This window comes from Macrotis lagotis, chromosome 4, assembly GCF_037893015.1.
Source record: "Macrotis lagotis isolate mMagLag1 chromosome 4, bilby.v1.9.chrom.fasta, whole genome shotgun sequence".
Lineage (NCBI taxonomy): Eukaryota > Metazoa > Chordata > Mammalia > Peramelemorphia > Peramelidae > Macrotis > Macrotis lagotis.
Genome location: NC_133661.1, coordinates 88,473,706 through 88,494,658, shown reverse-complemented (window position 1 = coordinate 88,494,658; position 20,953 = coordinate 88,473,706). Strand labels below are relative to the sequence as shown.

General features: G+C 35.4%; 1 protein-coding gene across 1 annotated transcript in view; it reads left to right on the top strand.

Moving 5' to 3' along the window:
* LOC141522691 (scavenger receptor cysteine-rich domain-containing protein DMBT1-like) overlaps positions 1-20,953 on the top strand; it is an 80,872-nt gene that overhangs the window by 20,728 nt on the left and 39,191 nt on the right. The window contains exons 8-11 of the mRNA XM_074236198.1: positions 3,798-3,929; positions 5,812-6,133; positions 6,479-6,507; positions 8,599-8,670. Of these exons, the coding sequence (XP_074092299.1) occupies positions 3,798-3,929; positions 5,812-6,133; positions 6,479-6,507; positions 8,599-8,670 (555 nt within the window). The remainder of the gene's footprint in view (positions 1-3,797; positions 3,930-5,811; positions 6,134-6,478; positions 6,508-8,598; positions 8,671-20,953) is intronic.

The following is a 20,953-nucleotide window of genomic DNA, read 5'->3' as shown; positions in this document are numbered from 1 at the left end:
AAGAGGACCTGAGTTCAAGTCCGGCCTCAGACACCTAATAATTGCCTAGCTGTGTGGCCTTGAGAAAGTCACTTAATCTCATTGCCATAAATAAATTGATTAATTAGTTTTTTAAAAAATTATTAAGGGAGATAAAATGTGGTTAAAATGTTGGTGACAGGTAGAAAGGCCAAGGATAAGTAGGATCACTGGATAGCACTAAGAATGAAGACTAATTTCATGAAGGCTAAAGCACAGAGAGACAGAGAGAGAGAGAGAGAGAGAGAGAGAGAGAGAGAGAGAGAGAGAGAGAGAAGAATTAGAATATTTGTCCTTTATTTTCAAAGAAGACTACAACATCAGAGGTGATCTCACCAACAAGCAAATGAATTAGATTTGAGTGAGGGGGACGCTGTGCTAAGTCGCTAGCCTCACTTTCTCCTCCAGAGTCATCTGAGTCCAGTGGCTAGATCTGAATCAGGATGACTGGAGATGACCTTGAATGCGAGGTAATTGGGGTACAGTGCCCAAGGTCACACAGCTAGGAAGTGTCAGAGGCTGGAATTCAAACACCTGTCCCTCTGATTAAGGCCAGTGCCTTATCCTCTGAAACATCTAGCTGCCCTAGAAGGATAAGAGATTATAATTAAAGAGAGAGGAATTTCAGAATTCTGGATCACTGGGCCTCTTAGCTGCCCCTCCCTTAATAACCTAGAATGATTGTGGTTGATAACAAAATGATGCTATAGCCACTGCTATTTATAAGAGAGATGAAATGAATGTGTAGAGCATGGGATCTGACCATGTTAAAGAATACAGCGTCTTTGAAGTGACAATATATACTAGAGACCCATAAGATCAAGGTGGAGAGGAAGACTGTGAGTTCTATATTGAATTCCTTAAGAAAGGAGGGAACATGTCCTACAGTTTGGTAGATAATTGCCTTTAAGATTTAGTTAAGTAGGAAAGGTATAGAGAAATATGGGATATAAAAATCAAAGAAAATATTAAAATTTACTTTAATTAGAGTAGCAGAGGGATTGTAACCTCTCTCCCACCTAGGATTTTAAATTGAGTTTCCTCCTCAATAATTATAATCAAGTGGTCTGGAAGTCAACATACTGAAAGTTTTTGTCTATACCCTTGCTGATTTTTGAGGCCTGAAGCACAATTGATTTATTCATCTTTTGGAAGCTCCATTCTGGATATTGATTTGCTCCCTGTTTGGGGAAGACTCAGTATTCTGTTTTCCTGGGTAAAGGGGATGTTGGAATCCCTAGGTGATGACTTCTTTGACTACTGTCACCAAATTCATTAGTCTTGTGACTGACAGTTGATCCCAGATCTCCTGAGGCCTAACAGTGCTCTTTTTACAATGACAAACCAAGCTAGCCTCATTCAAAAAACTAAGGTAATGATCATGTTACCTACCAATGTGCCAAGAAAGTTAAAAAGTAACATAACATATTGCAAAAAGGTGGTGATTTGGTAAGGGGAATTCCTCAGAGTTTCCCATCCTAATAAAGTAATAAACACAATCCTTTTTTTAATTTAAAAAGATTAAGTTAATGGAGGATATCTTGAAAGGTGGAAAGATGGTAAAGATGTGGACAAATTAAACATAAATGCTTCATCTAGAAGATGGACCTCTTGTAAGACTAGTAAATAGGACAGGAAGATGTTCAGGTCGGGTGGAACTTTACTACCAAGGAATCTGGGGGACTGTGTGTGATGATCATTGGGAGCTGAAGGAAGCAGGTGTGGTGTGCAGGCTGCTCGGCTGTGGGCAGGCTCTCTCAGCCTTCTGTAGGGCTCACTTTGGCCCAGGCTCCGGAAAAATTCTTCTGGATAATGTGCAGTGCAGTGGAGGGGAAAGCCATCTGGCACAGTGCTCCCATGATGACTGGTTCAAACACAACTGTGGTCATGAAGAAGATGCTGGAGTCATCTGTGCAAGTGAGTGTTTCTTTCTCTTAGACATTCAAAGATTAAAAAAAAAAGAAATTCAAATACTTCATGTGTGGAATTCAGACAGGTTTTAATGACCAGTATCAGACCCTATTTCCCCAATGTGAATTCCAATTGTTTCTTGACTCATCTTCACATTCTTTTTATACAAAAGTCAGTGATAACTGACCAACTAGTCAACCTAGTTTATTCAAATAAGTCATTATCATTGTCCCAAGAATGGACTTGGGTCAGGATTTTGTTACTGTTGCTCCAGTACATTGCACATTGTCCAGGAGAATTCAGTTAAACTTCATCTACAAAGCATGTTGAATTCAGTTTTAATGTTTATTAAGTACCTACTTGTATGAGATATTGTAGGGATACAAAGATAGTTGGGGCACGATCCCCTCTCACAAAAAGCTCACATTTGACTGGTGGTTTCTTTCCAATTGCTTTTCTTCAAGAAATAAAATTCTAGGAGTTTTTTTACCTCTTTTACTGATTTGTCCCTACATCAGATTATTCCATAAGCTTTGTTGTTTGGTGTATTATTCCAGATGCAATAGGATATAAGGCATTTTTCTTTTATTCCAACTAGCAATTCATTCATTCTAACCCTTTTGAACAAGTAAATGCAATTAATTTGTAACAATCTTTATCAATCCCAATCCTCTTTATCTTCCTAAAGCACATTCAAGTTTTGCTATGAATTTTAAGAATATGTTTACTGACCTGAAATAAACCTGCTCCTATTGACATTTTCAAAGAAGGTAGCCCCAGTGGTGAGTGCTAGCAATGTACTAGCTACAAGAACTTAATAATTTATGTACTAGACTCCATGATAAGCACAAGGGATCCAAATATAAACAAAATGAAAGATTTTCCCTTCCCCAAGGAGGCTACATTCTAATGGGGGAGAAGGAAAACATGTAAAAGGGAACTGAGAAGTATAGGAGAGTGGTGGGAAAAAAAAAGGAGTCAGGTGGACTTGGTGGTGAAGTTCAGTAGTAAGAAGCATAAGAGAAGGAAAATGAAGCATGGTAAGTATGAACTGATCCCCAAAAAGAATGCTACCTGAAGAAACTCATCAGTGGTAGAAGGGAGCCAGTATGGTAGAAGGGTGTTTCATGTTGAAAAAGTCATAAGTGTTAATGAAAATTCCAAAATAAAAAGATAAATGAGTCAAGGAGACAACATCTAGAGAAAATCAGAAGCTTTAGAAAAAAGAGCAGGTAGAGGTTCAATTTATACTTCTAACACATTCTATCTGTATGATTCTGGGAAGTCACTTAATCTCTCAGCATCCCAGGTAATTCTCCAACAATCTAAGATTGGCAATTGATAGAATGTCAGACCTGGAGTCAGAAAGTCTCATCTTCCTCAATTCCTGAGTTCTCTAGCCTCAGATAATTCTTAGCTGTGTGACCATAGATAAGTCTCTTTATAACCTGTTTGTCTCAGTTTCCTCATCTATAAAATGAGTTGAAAAAGGAAATGGTAAATTTCCCTGTAACTTTGTGAAGTTACAAAGAATCTTACTATAAATAAAGTACATGAAATAAATGAAAACAACTAAACAAAGTTGAATAACAGATTTGTTCAGGGTCTGATTCTATATTCTAGGGGTAATAAATCCTCTTTACTAATCAGACTAATGCCACCAATGAAATCATAGGTCCAACTTCTATCCCAAAGCTATTCAAAAATGTACCTAGATGTAATATCAAGGTATTAATAGCTATAGAAAAAAGCTTGATGGCCTCAGTCATTTACTTTTGCTCTTTATTTCATAATAACAATAAAGTGATGAATACTTCTTCCCTAACATATAAAAATATAATTCTCTTTATTTTTATTTCCTGCACCAGATGTAGACTCACCACCATCCTCCTCCTCATCCTCCTCATCCCCATCATCATCATCTTTAGCTTCATCTCCAGCAGAATCACCATCACTCCCAGAACCTTCTCAACTATCTTCAAATTTACCTAGTCCATCAAGTAAGCTCAAAGAAGCCTCTGAATCCTAATCAAACTCCAAATTGGGAAATTCAGGATAAGAAATTGAATCTACTCACATCTAAAAACCTTAAGATGTTTTTGAGTACTGATTGAAAATAGAAGGAAGGAAGGAAGGAAGGAAGGAAGGAAGGAAGGAAGGAAGGACGGACGGACAAAAGGGTAGAAGGAAGGAGGAAAGAAAGAAGGAAGAAGTGAGAAGGGAAATAAAAATGAAGGGAAGGAAGAATGGAGGGAAGGGAGGAGGAAAGAAAGAATGGAAGGCAAAATGGAGGGGTGGAGCAAAGGAAACAAGCAATACCACCTATTTTTGTGCTTTTTCTATTGGCTTGAGGCCCCCCTGCCTGTACTATACTCCCTCCTCACCTATACCTCTTACAGTTCCTAGTTTCCTTCAAATCGGGTACCATCTTCTATATGAAACTTCTCCTGACCCATCCCACTTCTAATTCCTACTCTCTTCCCCACCCCCAAATTCCTTTATACCTTTTACTTTTATTTATACATATTTATATGTATAAACATGTCTCTCCCAATAGAATATAAGCTTTTTGAGGACAAATATTCCCTTACTTTTGTCTTAGCATCTTTAGTGCCCAAAACACTTCCTAGCATACAGTAGGTATTTAATTAAATGTTTGTTGAGATTTTTAAATTGATAACTTCAGATGAACTTATGGTTCTAACCATGCCATGAGGTCATAGACTGAGCAATACTTCTTCCTAGTAGTGGTTTAGATGAATTAATGTATGGTGGGTGGGTAGGAATGAAACAACTTCATATGTTGCTATTGAAATCCAGGCTTATAAAGAAACAACAAACTTTACAAGAATCTAAAAGAATACACTATGTGTAATGAAGCTGTAGTGGATGCAATAAATTGAGGGGAGAATTCAAATTCTTTTAAATAATCACATAACTTCCTTTCCACTAATTTGCTGTCTTAAAAAAAAACAGGATTTTCCATCTAAACTTTGAATTTTCAGTCTAAGATTTCAGCATGTTTATGCTAGAGGCAGTATGGTTAGTGTATAAGGCATTGGATTCAGAGTCAGTCATATCTAGTTATATTTAATGTGCCTAAGTTTTTCTCATTTATAAAATAAGGATAGTTGGATTCAGTGACCTTTCAAGTCCCCAAATGTATTATGATGATACTTGGGAAGTAAATCTAAAATGCTGTCTGCTATCCTCAAAAGGGGAAACACTTTTTTCTCTAATGATTATAAGAAAATTTGATAAATCCTACAGTGAAATTCTCAGGCTTTCATTGAATCATAAAATTTTCTAGCTAAAAGGAACATTAGTCTAACACACACACACGGAGAAATACATACCTACACACAGAAACACACACCTATATACTGAAACACACAATTTCCAAATGAGGAAGTTTAATGCTAGAAGTTTTGATTTAATTCAACAATATTAAGTATCTACTATGGGCCAGGCATGGTGTCTATGGGTTTGTGCTACAAAAAGGAATACAAAAGAATCCCTGTTCTCAGAGTTCTTAAATACTACTGGAAGGAAAGATGTACACAAAAAAGTATATTTAACACACAAACAAAGTACATTTAAAAGAATTTGGGCAGTGGTATTGAGGGACAGTTCAGGGTAATTACAACAAGGATGACTTGTTTGTTTGACTTTGTCACACAACTCACTGGTGATAGAATAAACCAATCCTAAGTCTCCTGAGTCTCTATCCACTTTTCTACTGCATCACACTTCTCTGAACTTAGTCCAAAAATAAGATAAAGGAAGAACTTTGTAGATTTGAAAAATTAAAGTATGAGAAAAGAGAAGATGAACAGTATACATTTAATGTATGAATACTTATCTCTTTGTTGCTATTCATAGATAATCAGCCTTCTGTGAGACTGGCAAATGGAAAAGGAAGATGTTCAGGCCGGGTGGAAGTTTACTACCAAGGGACTTGGGGAACAGTGTGTGATGACCACTGGGAGTTGAAGGAAGCAGGTGTGGTGTGTAGACAGCTCGGCTGTGGACAGGCTCTTTCAGCCCTTCGGGGGGCCCACTTTGGCCCAGGTTCAGGGAAAATCCTTCTGGACAATGTGCAATGCAGTGGAGAGGAAAGTCACCTGGCTCAGTGTTCCCATGATGACTGGTTCAAACACAATTGTGGTCACAAAGAGGATGCCAGTGTCATCTGTGCAGGTGAGTGTCTCCTTTCTCTCTCAAAATCACAGTCATGCTTCCTCAACTATATATATACATATATATATATATATATATATATATATATATATATGTATATACATATATATATATATATAGACATTCTATCAATAGTAAGTTGAAAGAAGTCTGATACAAAAACAATTACATATAGTAGAACCTGACCAAAGAGTAATTTAGGAAGAGAAGGATAATCCCTCTGTTAGAAATTTTCTGTGTTATTGGCTCCATCTTTGCAGTTATATATGAACATTTATTTATCATTTTGCTTTCAGTAAAACAATGTGGCTAATAATTTGTCATGTCTTTATTTCTTCTCTTCAACAAGTGAAGAAACTTCAGCAGATACTTCACCAGGTAGTGCAATGATTTATTTGGTCTATTCCCATTATGTAGACAGCTAACAGTCAAGTCAGGTTTGTTCACTTTTATTGAAAAAGTGGAGAAAAATGTAAATAGAAGGAACCTCATATTACCAGTTGAAGTTAGAAACATTTAAGGAATATTTTGTGAGAATGCACTGTGTGCAGGGCACTGTACTAGATTGGAGAGAGATGCAAAGTTTAAAGCAGTCAGGGTGGCATTCAGTTTCTTGAGAAAAATATTGATAGATTTTTTTAACTCAGCTCAGAAAATCATTAAGGAAGGATCTGGTTAATGCTTTCCAGTTATGCCTTTGCCAGAGATCTCCAGAAGCAACCTACAATTTTAATCCACTCATATAATTAATCACCTGCATAGTGTTCCCTTTTCTATGCCTTCTTCTTTACTTCACATTCCTCTAGGGAGTGTTTTTAACATCTAATTCCAATCAATAGTTCTTGAAACCTTCATGAGAGTCTATTATCTAGTTATTCCAGTGGGCAGGTAGCTGGCACAGTGGTTAGAGTGCTGAACTGGAATAAGGAAGATTCCTCTTCCTGAGTTCAAATCTGGCCTCAGATACTTTCTGGCTGGGTGACCCAGGACAAATTACTTAACCCATTTTGTCCCAGTTTCTCTTTTGTAAAATGAGCTGGAGATGAAAAAGGCAAATCATTCCAGGAATTTTTGTAAGAAAATCCTATCTGGAATCACAAAGAATCAGACAGGACTGAAATGACTGAATCACAATAACAAAAGATAGTTCAGTAGATAGAACTCCAGATTCCAGAAGACTTGATTTCAAATCCAGTATCAGATACTTACTAGTTATGTAGCCTGGAGCAATTCATTTAACCTCTATCTCCCTCAATTTCCTCCATTATAAATTGAGAATATAATAGCACCTAACTCCTGGGGTACAAGTGAAGATTAAATAAATTAATATTTCTAGAGAACTTTGATAAGTTCTTGTTTTTTAATTTATATATATATATATATATATATGCTATTTGTTTTCCATTATATACAATAGTAGTTTCTACCTATCATTTTTGTAAGGTTTTGAATTTTACAATTTCTCCTTCATCCTCCCTTCCCTCCCCACGTCTAACAGTCTTTGAGATGTTCCCTAGAAATTCTGCTTATTGCTCTTAACACTGAGTATCAGTGTTCTCCAGTTCTCCAGTAACTTAAGTAGCCACCATGATTATATAATTTCATTCCAATACACAATCATATGTTTCTAGCATTAAATTTTCCTACTTGTTGATTTAGTTTTTAATAAATAGACCAGAGATTTTTAAAAACAAAATCAAACCTGTTAAGTGAAACCCCACAGCTATGGTATATGTTTAAAATTAATTCTAGATCTTTTATGGATCCAGGGCCATACTGTGGGGATTTTCCTTGGTAAATGAAGTTCAGCTTTCATTTTCTCTCTTACTTCCATCCCATAATTCTGAAGCAAACACATCTATATTATCATTACTTAAGTTAACACATAAATAAATACTTATTCAGGACCAAAATAAACAATAAAAGCAATATAAAATAATTCACATTGCTAAGGAATATATATATTTTACCCTTCCCCTCCCTGCCACCAGAGTAATTGGGATATGAGGCCCCTGCAAAAACTCCCAACTCTGATAGGGAAATCTTGGGTATAGTCTCTCTTCAGATGAAGTGAAAGCCCCCTTGCCTCTAATTTGGATTCCAAGAAGTATTGATCTTTCTAAATAAGATGTTTCTTCTTTTTGCTTGATGGGGCTCATAAAAATTACAGGATTTATACCAGTGGGTCTTAGCTTCTCTCTACAATGGTTTTAATGGACAAAACTTAAACAATTTTTAGGAGAGCATTTTTTTAAGCTTTAAATTAAATTGCTTTCAATTAAAATATTAAAATAAATTGGTGCCTTTATTTTTATATCCTAATCATTTCAAAATGTAAGAAGAAAATTATACAGCTTAGATTTCCATGTTTGCTCTTATAAATATTGCATTAAAACAAATAAATAATAACTTGGATGATTAACTATAATATTGTTTATAATAAGTATATTTGTCTCCTTCTATTCTTAGATGCTAAGGAGCCAGCAATTCTCACATCATCCCTGGGACCCCAAGATGTTTCCTCAACACATATTCAACCAGGTAGGTCAAATGTTCAATGTGAATTATTTGTGTTTCCTTTCCATAGTCACAACACTAATTTATGATTGAATCACTGAAGGAAATCCAAAAGATCATAAATTCATATAGTATGAATATAGTTTCAATATAATAGTATTTGAGTTGGAAATTATTTTTAGAGGCTTCTAGCCCAATCCTTTAATCAATATATAAATCCTCTCTACAAAGATGATATCAACTAGATTCTAGTCTAGGATGAAATCTGTAGATTTTGATATCTTGAAGTATATATGGGCAATAGTTCTATTTAAGAAAAACCTCAAAACCCACTCAGATACCCAAAGAAGAGATTCCAAAGGGTAAAAATATCTAACTTTCTGTCTATTCAGTATATATATATAGTACATGTACATATGTTTTCGTGTTATTTCTCCATTAGAATGTGATGCCCTTTGGGCCAGGACCTTGTTTTGACCTTTCTTTATGTATCTAATGCTTAGCTCAGTGTCTGGTACATTGCTTAGTTTGTTGACTAACTAAATTAGTCAAACCAAGGTGTTTCTAGAATATGGTACTATGACAAATCAACTCTGAGGTTCACCGCTGAGTGTGCTAATAGACATTGCATCTTTCTACCTCTTCATTACTTTCCATTCTTAATAAGGAGGGCAGAGCCACTGGTACCACTGGTAACCTTACCCTATGGTAAGGTTAGCATTTCAGCTTCTAAGTGAACTGTAACCATTTACATTAAAACAAAAAAAAAGTTATTGTTTGGGGTCCTAGGGGAGGGGCAAATAGAAAAAAATGGAGAAAGTTTGAAAAACTTTGAGAAAGGGTAGAATTATTGAAAAGTCCTAGTACTTATCCACATGTAGTGACATCATTATGATAGCTCTCCAGACCAAATTTGGGTGATGGAAAGCTTGACCATTTGCAGATAGGTCCCTGAATAATGGACCAGATTACTGAGTTCATTCCAGCATGTCAATGGGATGATGGAACTAACTGACCCCTAAATCCTCTGCCTGGTTGCTTCATGCATCTTGGCAATGGACTTAATCTACCATTAACACAAATCATTGAGTAATGAATCCATTACTTGACATAGGAACATTATGAAATTTGAGAAAAGTGAAAATGATCACCTCAGTTCCCTTAAGCCATCAGCACCATGACGGATGCTTTTAAATTCAATACACTGAAAAAAAATGCCAACCAGGTCAAATAATCCATTAGGTGAGGACCAATGATGGCTAAATGTCTATAGCCATTTGTGTCACCCACTAGATAGCAGTGAAGCTAGCAAATGGCTTAGGAAGATGCACAGAGCATGGTCACATTCTGTCCTAAGTAATATGGCATACTGAGTGTGACAATTTCAGGGACATGAATGTAGCTGATGTAGAATGAAGAAAACTGAAGTGTGGACCAGAAAAGGGCCACTTTGGAGCGGTCTAAGTAAAAACCCTCCTAGATGATGGACAATGCATGAGGGACAGAGCCACCCTGGACAGCTTCATCAAATAGTCAGTGCCAAGCACTGGGAATGCAAAGAAAGGCAGAAAAGACCCTACCTTCGAGGATCCCCCCCCATTCAAGTAGGGGAAACAACTTGAAAATAACTAGGTATATATTAGCTATATATAGAATAGATGAAAGAAAACCATGGGCAAGCTAGGAATTATCTGCTCATATTAATTTGTTTCTTTTTCTGTATTATAGTGGAAAAAGTCCTAGACAAAAAATTGAAGGACCTAGGTGTGAATCCTGGCCCTGCCACTTACTAATCACAATTCTTAATTTAAAATCCCATAGGACCTTAGGGTTTAAAAAGCTCTCTTTACATGCATGATCTCACAATAACCCTGGGAGGGAAGTGATATAGATGTGATTATCCTTGCTTTATAGATCAGAAAATTGAGGCTCCAGTGGGACCTTGCCAATGGTCACACTACTAGTTAAATGACTGAGTCCTGATTTAAATCTGTCTTCTTGATTCTATGACCAGCATTCAATCTACTCTGCCATGAGTGTTGACAAATATCTAAGCCCCTTAGAGAATCAGTTTCTTCAGTTGTAAAAAGGACAATTACACTCTCTACAACATAGGAATAAAGTAAGGAAAATATTTTATAAACTGAAGCATGATATAAATATCATTAGAGGTTATTATCATCATTTCATATTCAAATTTTATATGGTGGTTCAGATACAAATAATCCTAAAAACAAGTGCCTTCCTTGTTTTTCATTTTTATTTAATGTTTTGAAAACCATTAGGTGAATAAAACAATTGTTTCTGTAGATCGATCAAAGCATTAGAATGTAAGCTTGCTGAATTCATCCTCAGTAGGACTGCAGATAAAACAAAAGAAATTATATCTACCTTATCGTGTTCCCTTGTGATTTTGATCCCCTTATTCTATTTTGAAAGTTCTTCACTCCATGGAGTCTGAATACTGATATAATGATATTTGTCAAAAGTGTCATCCATGGCTCAGAACATAATATTCTTTATAACCAACTTTTGGTTGAGTTCTCTAAGATATTTGGAGATCTGTATTTGTACTATGGAGATATTTTTTCCTGTTAGTCTGTGAAAAGTAGCAAGATTCCGGTGTACAATTCTAATCACTGAAGTCACAGTCATTCTAGGTACTCAGTTGATGTGACACTTAGTACAGCTTTCAATAATGTATTGAATAATTCCTACTACCTTGTTACAGGCAACTTGATGGCATAGTGGATAGAGGATCTGGCCTAGAGTCAGGAAGCTTCATCTTCCTGAGTTCAGACCTGGTCTCATATACTTACAAGTTATGTAAACCTTGAGCAAAACACCTAACCCTTTTTGCCTCAGCTTCCTGCTCTGTAAAATGAATTTGAGAAGGAATTGGCAAACTACTCTAGTATCTTTGCCAAGAAAATTCAAACAGTCAAAAATAACTGAACAGCAATGACTGCTACTACTTGGCTGCATAATCTATACTACTAAACCCAAATTCATTCAGATTAACCTTTCAGTAATTTCTGAATGGCAATGTCATTATTATTATTATTATTATTATTATTAATCTACCATACATAATTTACATTTATAGCATCTAGTACTCATGCAAGCTGCTAACATTCCCATTCTCTCTTCATGACAATAGATGCTGACTCTTCACCTCTTCTATCAGTTAATATGAAAAATCATATATTTTATGCTTTCATTAAATGGCTTTCCCCAAAAAAAGTTGAGGAACAGATAGAGTAATATTCAGGATACTGGACAGAATCATTCTATAGAGGCACTACCTCTTTCCTAATGCTAATGAGAGGGAAGCCCAATGAATAAGTATTGGTTGAGCACCTTGTATTCTAGCTAATGCACTAGGCTCTGTGAGGGCCTAAGGAGTATAGGACATGATTCCTGCCTTTAAGAAACTCAGAGTCTATTACAGTTGAAAGCAAGGTCTTTTTGATAAGACAATTATAGAGTAAATTTTCCTTGTGTCTGAAACAAATTTTGACAAATTGAGATTATAGCAAGAATTCCTTGAGGTTTCTAGTTTTTGTATGAATAGCAAAATTTGAATTACCAAAAACCCTGTTATTTTTTAGAATTCATTTTTCATGTTCACTAATCACTCTACTGGAGACTAGGAATACACTAGCTTCTAAGACAAACTTGTATGAGTTCTTGAAGAAATTATCTAAATAAAGATTTTTTTAAAACATTTAAAAAAAATTTACACCCATCTCTTCTATTAAAAATAACTGGCTGTAATTGTATTTTCCATTCCAAAAAAAAAAAATCAGAGAAGAGATGGGATCAAGGGCATTGGTAGGGAGATAATGAAATAAAACATGGGGCTGGGATCTGCCAAAAGCAGTGAGACAGGTAAGGCAGCCAACAATGGGGAGATAGTGAAGTGCCCAGGACAGAACCAGAAATGAGTTAAAATCTCCAGGACTTGGTTTCTAGTTTCCATCTCTTGCATGGATGCTAACTAGGCAGTTAAATGATCAAGAAAGAAGGGATATACAAACTAGTTCTAAAAGGTCAGGAGTCCCCCTCACTGTTCTAAAAGTCTAGCATTTTTCCATTCTAAGTGAATTGAAAGTATTTCAATTTTTAAATTGAATGCCTTACTCCTTGCTTGTCTTCTCAGCCATTGGTTTAAAAAGATTATGGCAAGCTACATTGGAGAGTTCCGTAAGTGAAGGAAGTAGATTCCAGACTTTGATTCAACTTTTATGATCCGCAAGGCACTGTGGATATAAAGACAGAAAGGAAATAATTCTTTCCTTCAACAAACTCCTATACACTCTACTAGGGAGGGAAGGAAGCACAAGTTCTCAGCTAGGTGAATGTGAGGCAATTGGTGTAGGAGAGAAGCAGGCACAAAGGGAGAAGGGTGAGAAATAGACCATTATTGGAACAATGATTAGTCCCTAGGACAATTTGACCAGAACAAAGACTACATGAAGATCAAGAATGTAAAGTAAATCTAAAAATTAGATTGGAACAAGATTGTAGAGGACTTTAAATGCTAGGTTTAGTAACAATAGCAAAGTACATGGCAATAATTGGACTGGGTCAAATTGGGCAAGTTTAGAACTTTGAAGTCAGGAATGATTATTTGAGCTGCTTGATAGATCCTTGAGTATTCCAACAGTCAACATACTGAATCTCCTCTCTGAATGTAGTTTAAAATTCATATGGTTTACAGTTGTGCATTTGGGTCATGTACCAACAGGATTATAAGAACTCAGGATGATCTAAAAGGAACTTTAGAAGTTATCTAGAAATCTAGATGAGGAAAATGAGGTAGAGAAAGGTTAACACCCAAAGTTATGCAACTAATAAAAGTTAGATCTAGAATCTTTACTCCAAGTTCTATACACTATTTCCTACCACTCAATCCTAATTGGTACCAAAAAATGCCCTCTTGCTTAAGGATTGAATAAATTTAGAGGAAGGAAAAAGATTTTAGGGACATTCACCACAGGCAGTACAAGGAAAGTTATTTTGTTTCCCATGATAAAAGGCAGGTGAAAAGTCTTTTTCTTCATTCTTACAACCAAGTGTACAAAGTAAAACCAAAGGGGTAATTTGATAAATATTTGTGTTACTCTACTGTCAAAGATTTTAGGTAAAGAAATGTTACATGGATTATAGGATGTTGAGCACCTACATCTCAAACTTCTCCAGGCTTTAGGTGAAGTAAGGACTGTAGGGGAGTCTACTCATTCACTAGAGTAGTTAATTTGGTTAATCATAGAGTAATTTTCTTTTCACTGGTTACTCATTCACTAACTAGTCAAAAGAAAAATACTCTATGGTTAACCAAATTACAGGACTCTCAAAATTGAAATCTGAGTTCCAGTTCTATCTAAATATATTTTGTAAAACACTATAGATGCCACATGATTTTTGTTGATTTTTGTATAGATAATAATTGTAAACTTTTTAACCTGACTTAGTGGTTCTATTAAAAAAAATACCTGAATTCATTGTAAAAATTGAAGATTTTTTAGTCTTTGTCTAAAAAATACCAGATATTTTTAAAAATTGTATTTAAAATAAAAAATTAAGAATATTTAATATTAAATTTTAATATTAAATAAAATTTTGAATAAATAAAATTTAAATTTAAATATTTAAAAAATTAAATTTAAATATTTTTAAAAGTTTTATTTAAAAAGTTAAATAAATTGAAGATTTTTTGCTGACAGGTCCCTACCCTAGATAGAGGCCTTCATTACCTCTCACCTGAACTCTCTCAAAAATCACCTAATTGGTCTCCCAGCCTCAGTTTTCTTTGCTCTCTAAACCATCTTCCAGACAGCTCCTAAACTGATAAATCCAATGCACAGAATTGATGGTGTCATTCTCCCGTTCAAGAAGCCACAATGGCTCTTTACTATCTCAGAATGACATTAAAAAACCTCCACAATCTTATGGTTTCCTTTTTTCTACATTTTTCACTATACATGATTCTCCCTTTTTTTACATGGCAATTCAGCCAAATTGATCTGCTCACTGTTCCATATACATTCATGGCTCTCATTGAAAAGTTACATCATCAGTCCCCTCTTGCCTAGAATGCATGTCTTCCTTAGACTACTTAGTATCTTTTAAACCTCAGTGCAAGTGAGATCTCATTTAAAAGTCCTCCAATTGCTATTATAAATACCCACCAAAATATTATGTATTTATTTATGTGTATATGATGTCTTCCCCTACTCCATCCTCACACACCATGTATATATAAACATCTTGAGAGAAGGGACTGTTTAATTTTTTGTCTCTTCATCTCTGATGTCTATTATAGATACTTAACAAATACTTTTGGAAAGAATAAATGAATGCCTTTTGTTTTTAACCCCAGAGTTTTTTTCAGATATGCTCCCATCTCATCATAACTCTCTCTTGTTAAAAAGCACAAAGAAGCAACTAGAGTGATGTTTCAAAGTATCTCATACTCAGCGTACTCCAATTTGTTATAGAAAGAAGAGAAATGTTCTCTGGGGAAAAGATTGGTAATATTTTCAACTTAATATAATTGATTTTTTACAAAAAAATTTTCAATATAATCAACAACTTCATTATCTATATTGAATTAATATAACTAAAGAGTTGAGTACCGTAAAACCGTGAGTTGGAATGATTCTGACATTTTAATGAAAATATTCTTATGTTCGATAATGACATGCTTCAGTACTTTGTAAGAGCTATGTTCTCTTTGGTGTCAATTATTCTACTGATGCTTCTTGACACTCTTCTTTGTTATCATCCCATAGGATTCTTGTCCATATCCTTCTATAAATTCATACTTAATCCACTAGAGGGTTTACAGTTTATGGTACTAAGGTCGCTCTCATGTTTCTGTTTGTCATTACTTGCTCTAGCTACGTGACCAACAGAATTCCTTTTTTTAATTCTAAAATGTTTTAATGATATTTTATATCCCTTCTATCCTGGAAAACATCATTGGTAATGCACTACAGACTTTTATATCCATCCCGCATTTCTCTATTATTGTCCTTTGGGTTATCCACAGTTTTGAACTTTCAAAGATCATTATATTCTGTCTGTAACATTAGTAGAGGTATATCAATATTAAATAAATTAATTAATATAATATGATATTATATAAATATAATATCAATGTCATATTAATATAATATATATGAAAATTTCCCAAATGCAATTCACCTTGATTTCCTCTTACTCAATAGTTTTGGATCTGCTTTATCATCATTGTTTAGTGTCTAAGAAAGTGTCACAATTAAATGAGTTTCCCAAATCATTATAATATTGGAAATTGGACAATAAGCCTTTTTTACCTACTTGCTTTTAAGCTTGAACAGGCCAGACTGTTAGATTATTGTGGGCAAAGAAATCATTGAAGAAACATTTTGGGGTACTTTGGGGCAATGAGCATAATCTCCTTTTCAAAGAAGAACAGTTGAAAAGTCTCAATCTTTTGGCAATGCCCCTTCCATTTGGAATCTGTTCGGAACTTCTTCCATGACAGTAACAAATATATTTGGCAAGCATACATCATCTATTTATTCTACCAAAAAATAAGCACTTAAAGCACTTTGTGAAGGGAAGTAATATTATTTCTATTTTCTGATTTAACCTGTTAAGGAATGACTTAGTTAAAATCATTGATTCAGTTAGTGCTAATAATGAGAAATTATCTTTTATAGGCATGCTAATAGATTTACTTCACTATTTATTTCTTTCTTATTCTTCAGTTTCTTCTTGAAATGCTCTGAGGATTGAATTCTATGCTTAGTTTTCTGTAAACCCTCTTCTTTTTTTTAGGTTTTTGCAAGGCAATGGGGTTAAGTGGCTTGCCCAAGGCCACACAGCTAGGTAATTATTAAGTGTCTGAGGCTGGATTTGAACTCAGGTACTCCTGACTCCAGGGCCAGTGCTCTATCCACTGTGCCACCAGCCTCCCTGTAAACCCTCTTCTTACTGAAACTATATGAAATTTCCTTCTCTGTAAGTTTCTGTAAGCCCTTCACTTGCTACAACAAAAAATTTCTATTTGAGTTGGTTTCTTGTCTTTTCTGGCCTCTTCATCTTGATATGAGTGTAAGGAAATGAACTCTACTGGTTCATTTGCCTTTCAGAGAACCTGTTGTATATCCTCTCACTTAGTTTCAACTTTCTTATGTCTTCTAATTTCCTTATAGTAAGTATGTCAATATGAAAGTTTCAGTCCTCCAAAAGTATATTGATTTATTCAACAAAGTGTTGTTCTGTTGTTTCAGTCATGTCTGACTCTTCATATCTCATTTGGAGTTTTCTTGTCAAAGATATTGAAGTTGTTTGTAGTTTCCTTCCAAAGTTCATTTACAGATGAGGAAACTGAGGCAAACAGGATTAAGTCACAGGGTCATACAACTTGTAAGTATCTGAAACCAGATTTGAACTCAACAAAATAGGTTTCTTGACTCCAGGCTTGCATACTTAAATGTGCCTTCTAGTTGCCTTCACATATAGAGTGTTTGGTCATTTTTCAATCATGTCCAACTATCTTTGGCCCCACTGGTGGCTTTCTTGGCAAAGGTACTGGAATGGTTTGGCATTTCCTTCTCTTCTCTTCACCTCTTTTCAATAGTTAAAACTGAATTTGTAGAAAATTTCCCACTGTTCACCCTTTTCTCACACATTATTCTGCTATAATCCCTGTGGAAGCAGAAGGGACCAAATGAAACAACACAGTTCTGAATTTTAATTTTTTCATGTTCTATGGCTTTTTCACATTTTTCCAAGGTTTCCTCTAGATGCTCTTCACTTATGCTTACTATAAATATAATAGAAAATGTGTACCATGGTCATATTAAAAAAGCAAAATATTTTCATTTAAAAATTATCACAATTGGTTCAATCATATGATTGGCACTTATTTTTTATTTTAGGTATATATGAATGTTCATCCCCTTACTGTTCAAACCCACAATACCTCTTGTTTCTGTGATTACAAAAATGGTCACGCTCTTGGTAGAAGAAGCTAGATAGTGCAGTGGCGAAAGCACTGGACCCAGTGTGAGAAAGATGTTTGTTGTTATTGTTCAGTCATTTTGGTCATGTTCTCTTTGGGATTTTCTTGGTAGAGATACTAGAGTGGTTTGCTATTTCTTCAGCTTAATTTATAGAGAAGAAACTGAATGACTTGCAAGTAACTTGCCTAAGGTCTCACAGTATAAGGCTCTTGAGCTAGCAAGTAAACATTTCGCAGTCTCTATTTCTTCATCCATAAAATATATTAACACCTCACAAGGTTGTAGTAAGGACCAAATTAGATAACATATATCATATGTTGCAAACTTAAGTTGCAAACTGTATAAGTACTATAGGGAAGAGTGTGTCATTTTTAGAAAGACATAAAGGAAGCATACAATGTCTAGGAATGAGTATCCAATCTTTTAGTTCTTCTGGTCCACATTTCCCAACAAAAACTTGTCTAGGATTACACATAGAATTTAACATGTATTTATGACTGCAATGTAATCCATATTATCAATATGTATAATAATAAAGTGTAATAGTGATTACATTGCAGTCATAAATACAAAAATGGATTTTGAAGGCCATGTTTGGCCCATGGACTACAAATCTATTTCATGGTGGTTAGTTTTGTAGAAATTACATAGGGACTGTGGAATTTTTTTAAAAAGTCTCCACATAGCCCGCTAATCACCAAAATTTACCAGTGTTTGGAATAAAACAAAAAAACAAAAACACTTCTACAAAATTACACTTATGCCAATATTTGACCATGGCACAGAAGAAAACCTGGGTTTTCAAGGGCAATTCTATCTGAGTATAAGCTAGCTAATACTCACATGTATATAGTATTTTAAAGATTTAAAATTTTTAAGTTATATCATGTTGTTTGATCTTCATAACAATCCTGTGAGGTAAGTACTGCCATAACCCTCAATTTGCAGTTGAGGAAACTAAGGCACAAAGGGATTTTTTTACTCTTTTAAAAATGTGATTTGAGGGGTGGCTAGGTGGCGCAGTGAATAGAGCATCAGCCCTGGAGTCAGGAGTACCTGAGTTCAAATCCAGCCTCAGACACTTAATAATTACCTAGCTGTGTGGCCTTGGGCAAGCCACTTAACCCCATTGCCTTGAAAAAAAAACTAAAAAATATGTGATTTGCTGAAGATTGCATAACTAAAAAAGGATTTAAACTCAATTCTTCCTTACTCCAAACCTAGAGTACTACCAGCAATGAATATCTAAATGTTTCTCTTAATTCACATTGCCAAGTGAGGAAATCTTTGAGAATAAGTGGAGAAGCTGTTAGCCCCAAAATCTTAGAATAAGAGCTGAAGAGAATCTCATCAGGATTTTGTCCAATTCATATGCAAAAAAATAATCCCTGACATCCCCCACAGGTACTTATCTAGTTTCGGCTTCAAACCTTCTTAAGAGGTAGAACCTCCTTCTTTAGATAACTCACTCCCTATTTGGACATGTCTCATTGTGAGGATTGGACAGCTAGGTGGATAGAGTGCCAGACCTGCAGTCTAGAAGACTCAACTTCCAGACTTCAAATCCAGCCTCAGACACTAGCTGTGTGACCCTGGGCAAGTCTCTAAAGTTTGCTTACCTCTGTTTCCTCATCTACAAAATGAACTGTGGGTACGGCTAGGTGACGCAGTGGATAGAGTACCAGCCCTGGAGTAAGGAGTACCTGAGTTCAAATCCAGCTTCAGACATTTAATAATTATCTAGCTGTGTGGCCTTGGGCAAGCCACTTAACCCCATTGCCTTGCAAAAAAAAAAAAACCTAAGAAAAATTAAAAATAAATAAAATGAACTGGGGAATCAAATGACAAACCACACAGAATCAGTATCAATATCAATATCATTGCCAAGAACACCCAAATGGGGTTATAAATGGTTGGACACTACTGAAACAACAACAATTAAGAGGGTTTTTATTTCCTTTTGCTATTACACATAAAGTGGCCTCTATTGGAAGTAGGTATTCCCATTTTACAGATCAGGAAACTGAGCCAACAGAGGTTACATGGTTTACTCGGGGTCACACAGCTAATAAGTATCTGAGACTTGATTTTGAACTCAGTCTTCCTGACTCCAGGATCAATGCTATACCTATTGAGTCATCTGGCTGCCCCTTAGTTTGCATTAACTTTCTTTTTTGATAGCCGTATCACTCCTGACTCATAATAGAGCTTGATGTCCTCTAAAACCCCACTGTACAAAGACTGCACTATAAAATATTTCATAATGGAGGCAAATCTGAAAGCAAAGAAGAAAGAAATGAATCACAGTAGGTAAATTCAACATCTTCCTGGTAGTCATCGTTCTGTGTGTCTCAGCTCATGGGAAGACACTGGTATGAATGTTTTTTATATTTTCTATACTTTTACTTCCTTCAGAAGAATTTTTTTTTCTGAGCCTGCTCCAGAATGGATACCTCTTTGGGCTAAAATGGAATGGTCATACTCTAGTTCTCACCCCCATCAACCTCATTTTCAGAAAGGCAGAAAGATACAGTGGAAAGAATACTATTTTGGAGTCAAAACACCAATCTTTGAATATCAGCTTTACTTTTATTTACTGTCATCTACAGTATGACACTATGACATGCTCTGGACTTCAGTTTCCTCATCTGTAAAATAGGGAGTGTGGATTAGTTGATGTCTAAGGTCCTTTCCAACTCTAAGGGATCTGATTTCTACATCCCAGAAATCATCCCTCACCATCCTTCCCATTCCTTAGGCAGAAAGTTTCAATATTCCTCATATGCCTTCTAGCCTATTCCTTAGTCTCCCTGTTTTCTATTCATCTGAGCAAAAACCACAAAGTAAAACTCTTGCATTATTTTATGAAATAAACTTCCTCACCACATACTCCAAAGTTTTTGCTAATCTGTTTCACTCCTTAAAGAACCTAATTTCATTGGAATGGTTATTCAGATTGCAGTCCTTTCTGTGTCTTGGGAAACAGTTTTATTAGAGCTTGATGGTGCTAAAAAATTCCTGGGGCTAATCTGGTGATGAACTGTACTTAGGCCAGTCTAAGCCTTGAACTTAGGCACAAAACAATCAATTCCACAATTTTAACAAGATAGAAGAGGTATGGATTGATAGCAGTTGTCCTCTCTTCACAGGGGTTGGTGCTGACATAGGATGGTTTCACACATACAACTATCACCTCTGTGTATTTAACACAGTACTTAGTATGTAATAGGAACTCAATGAATCTTTATTGATAGGTTGACAAAAGATGGTACAAATGAAAAAAAGTC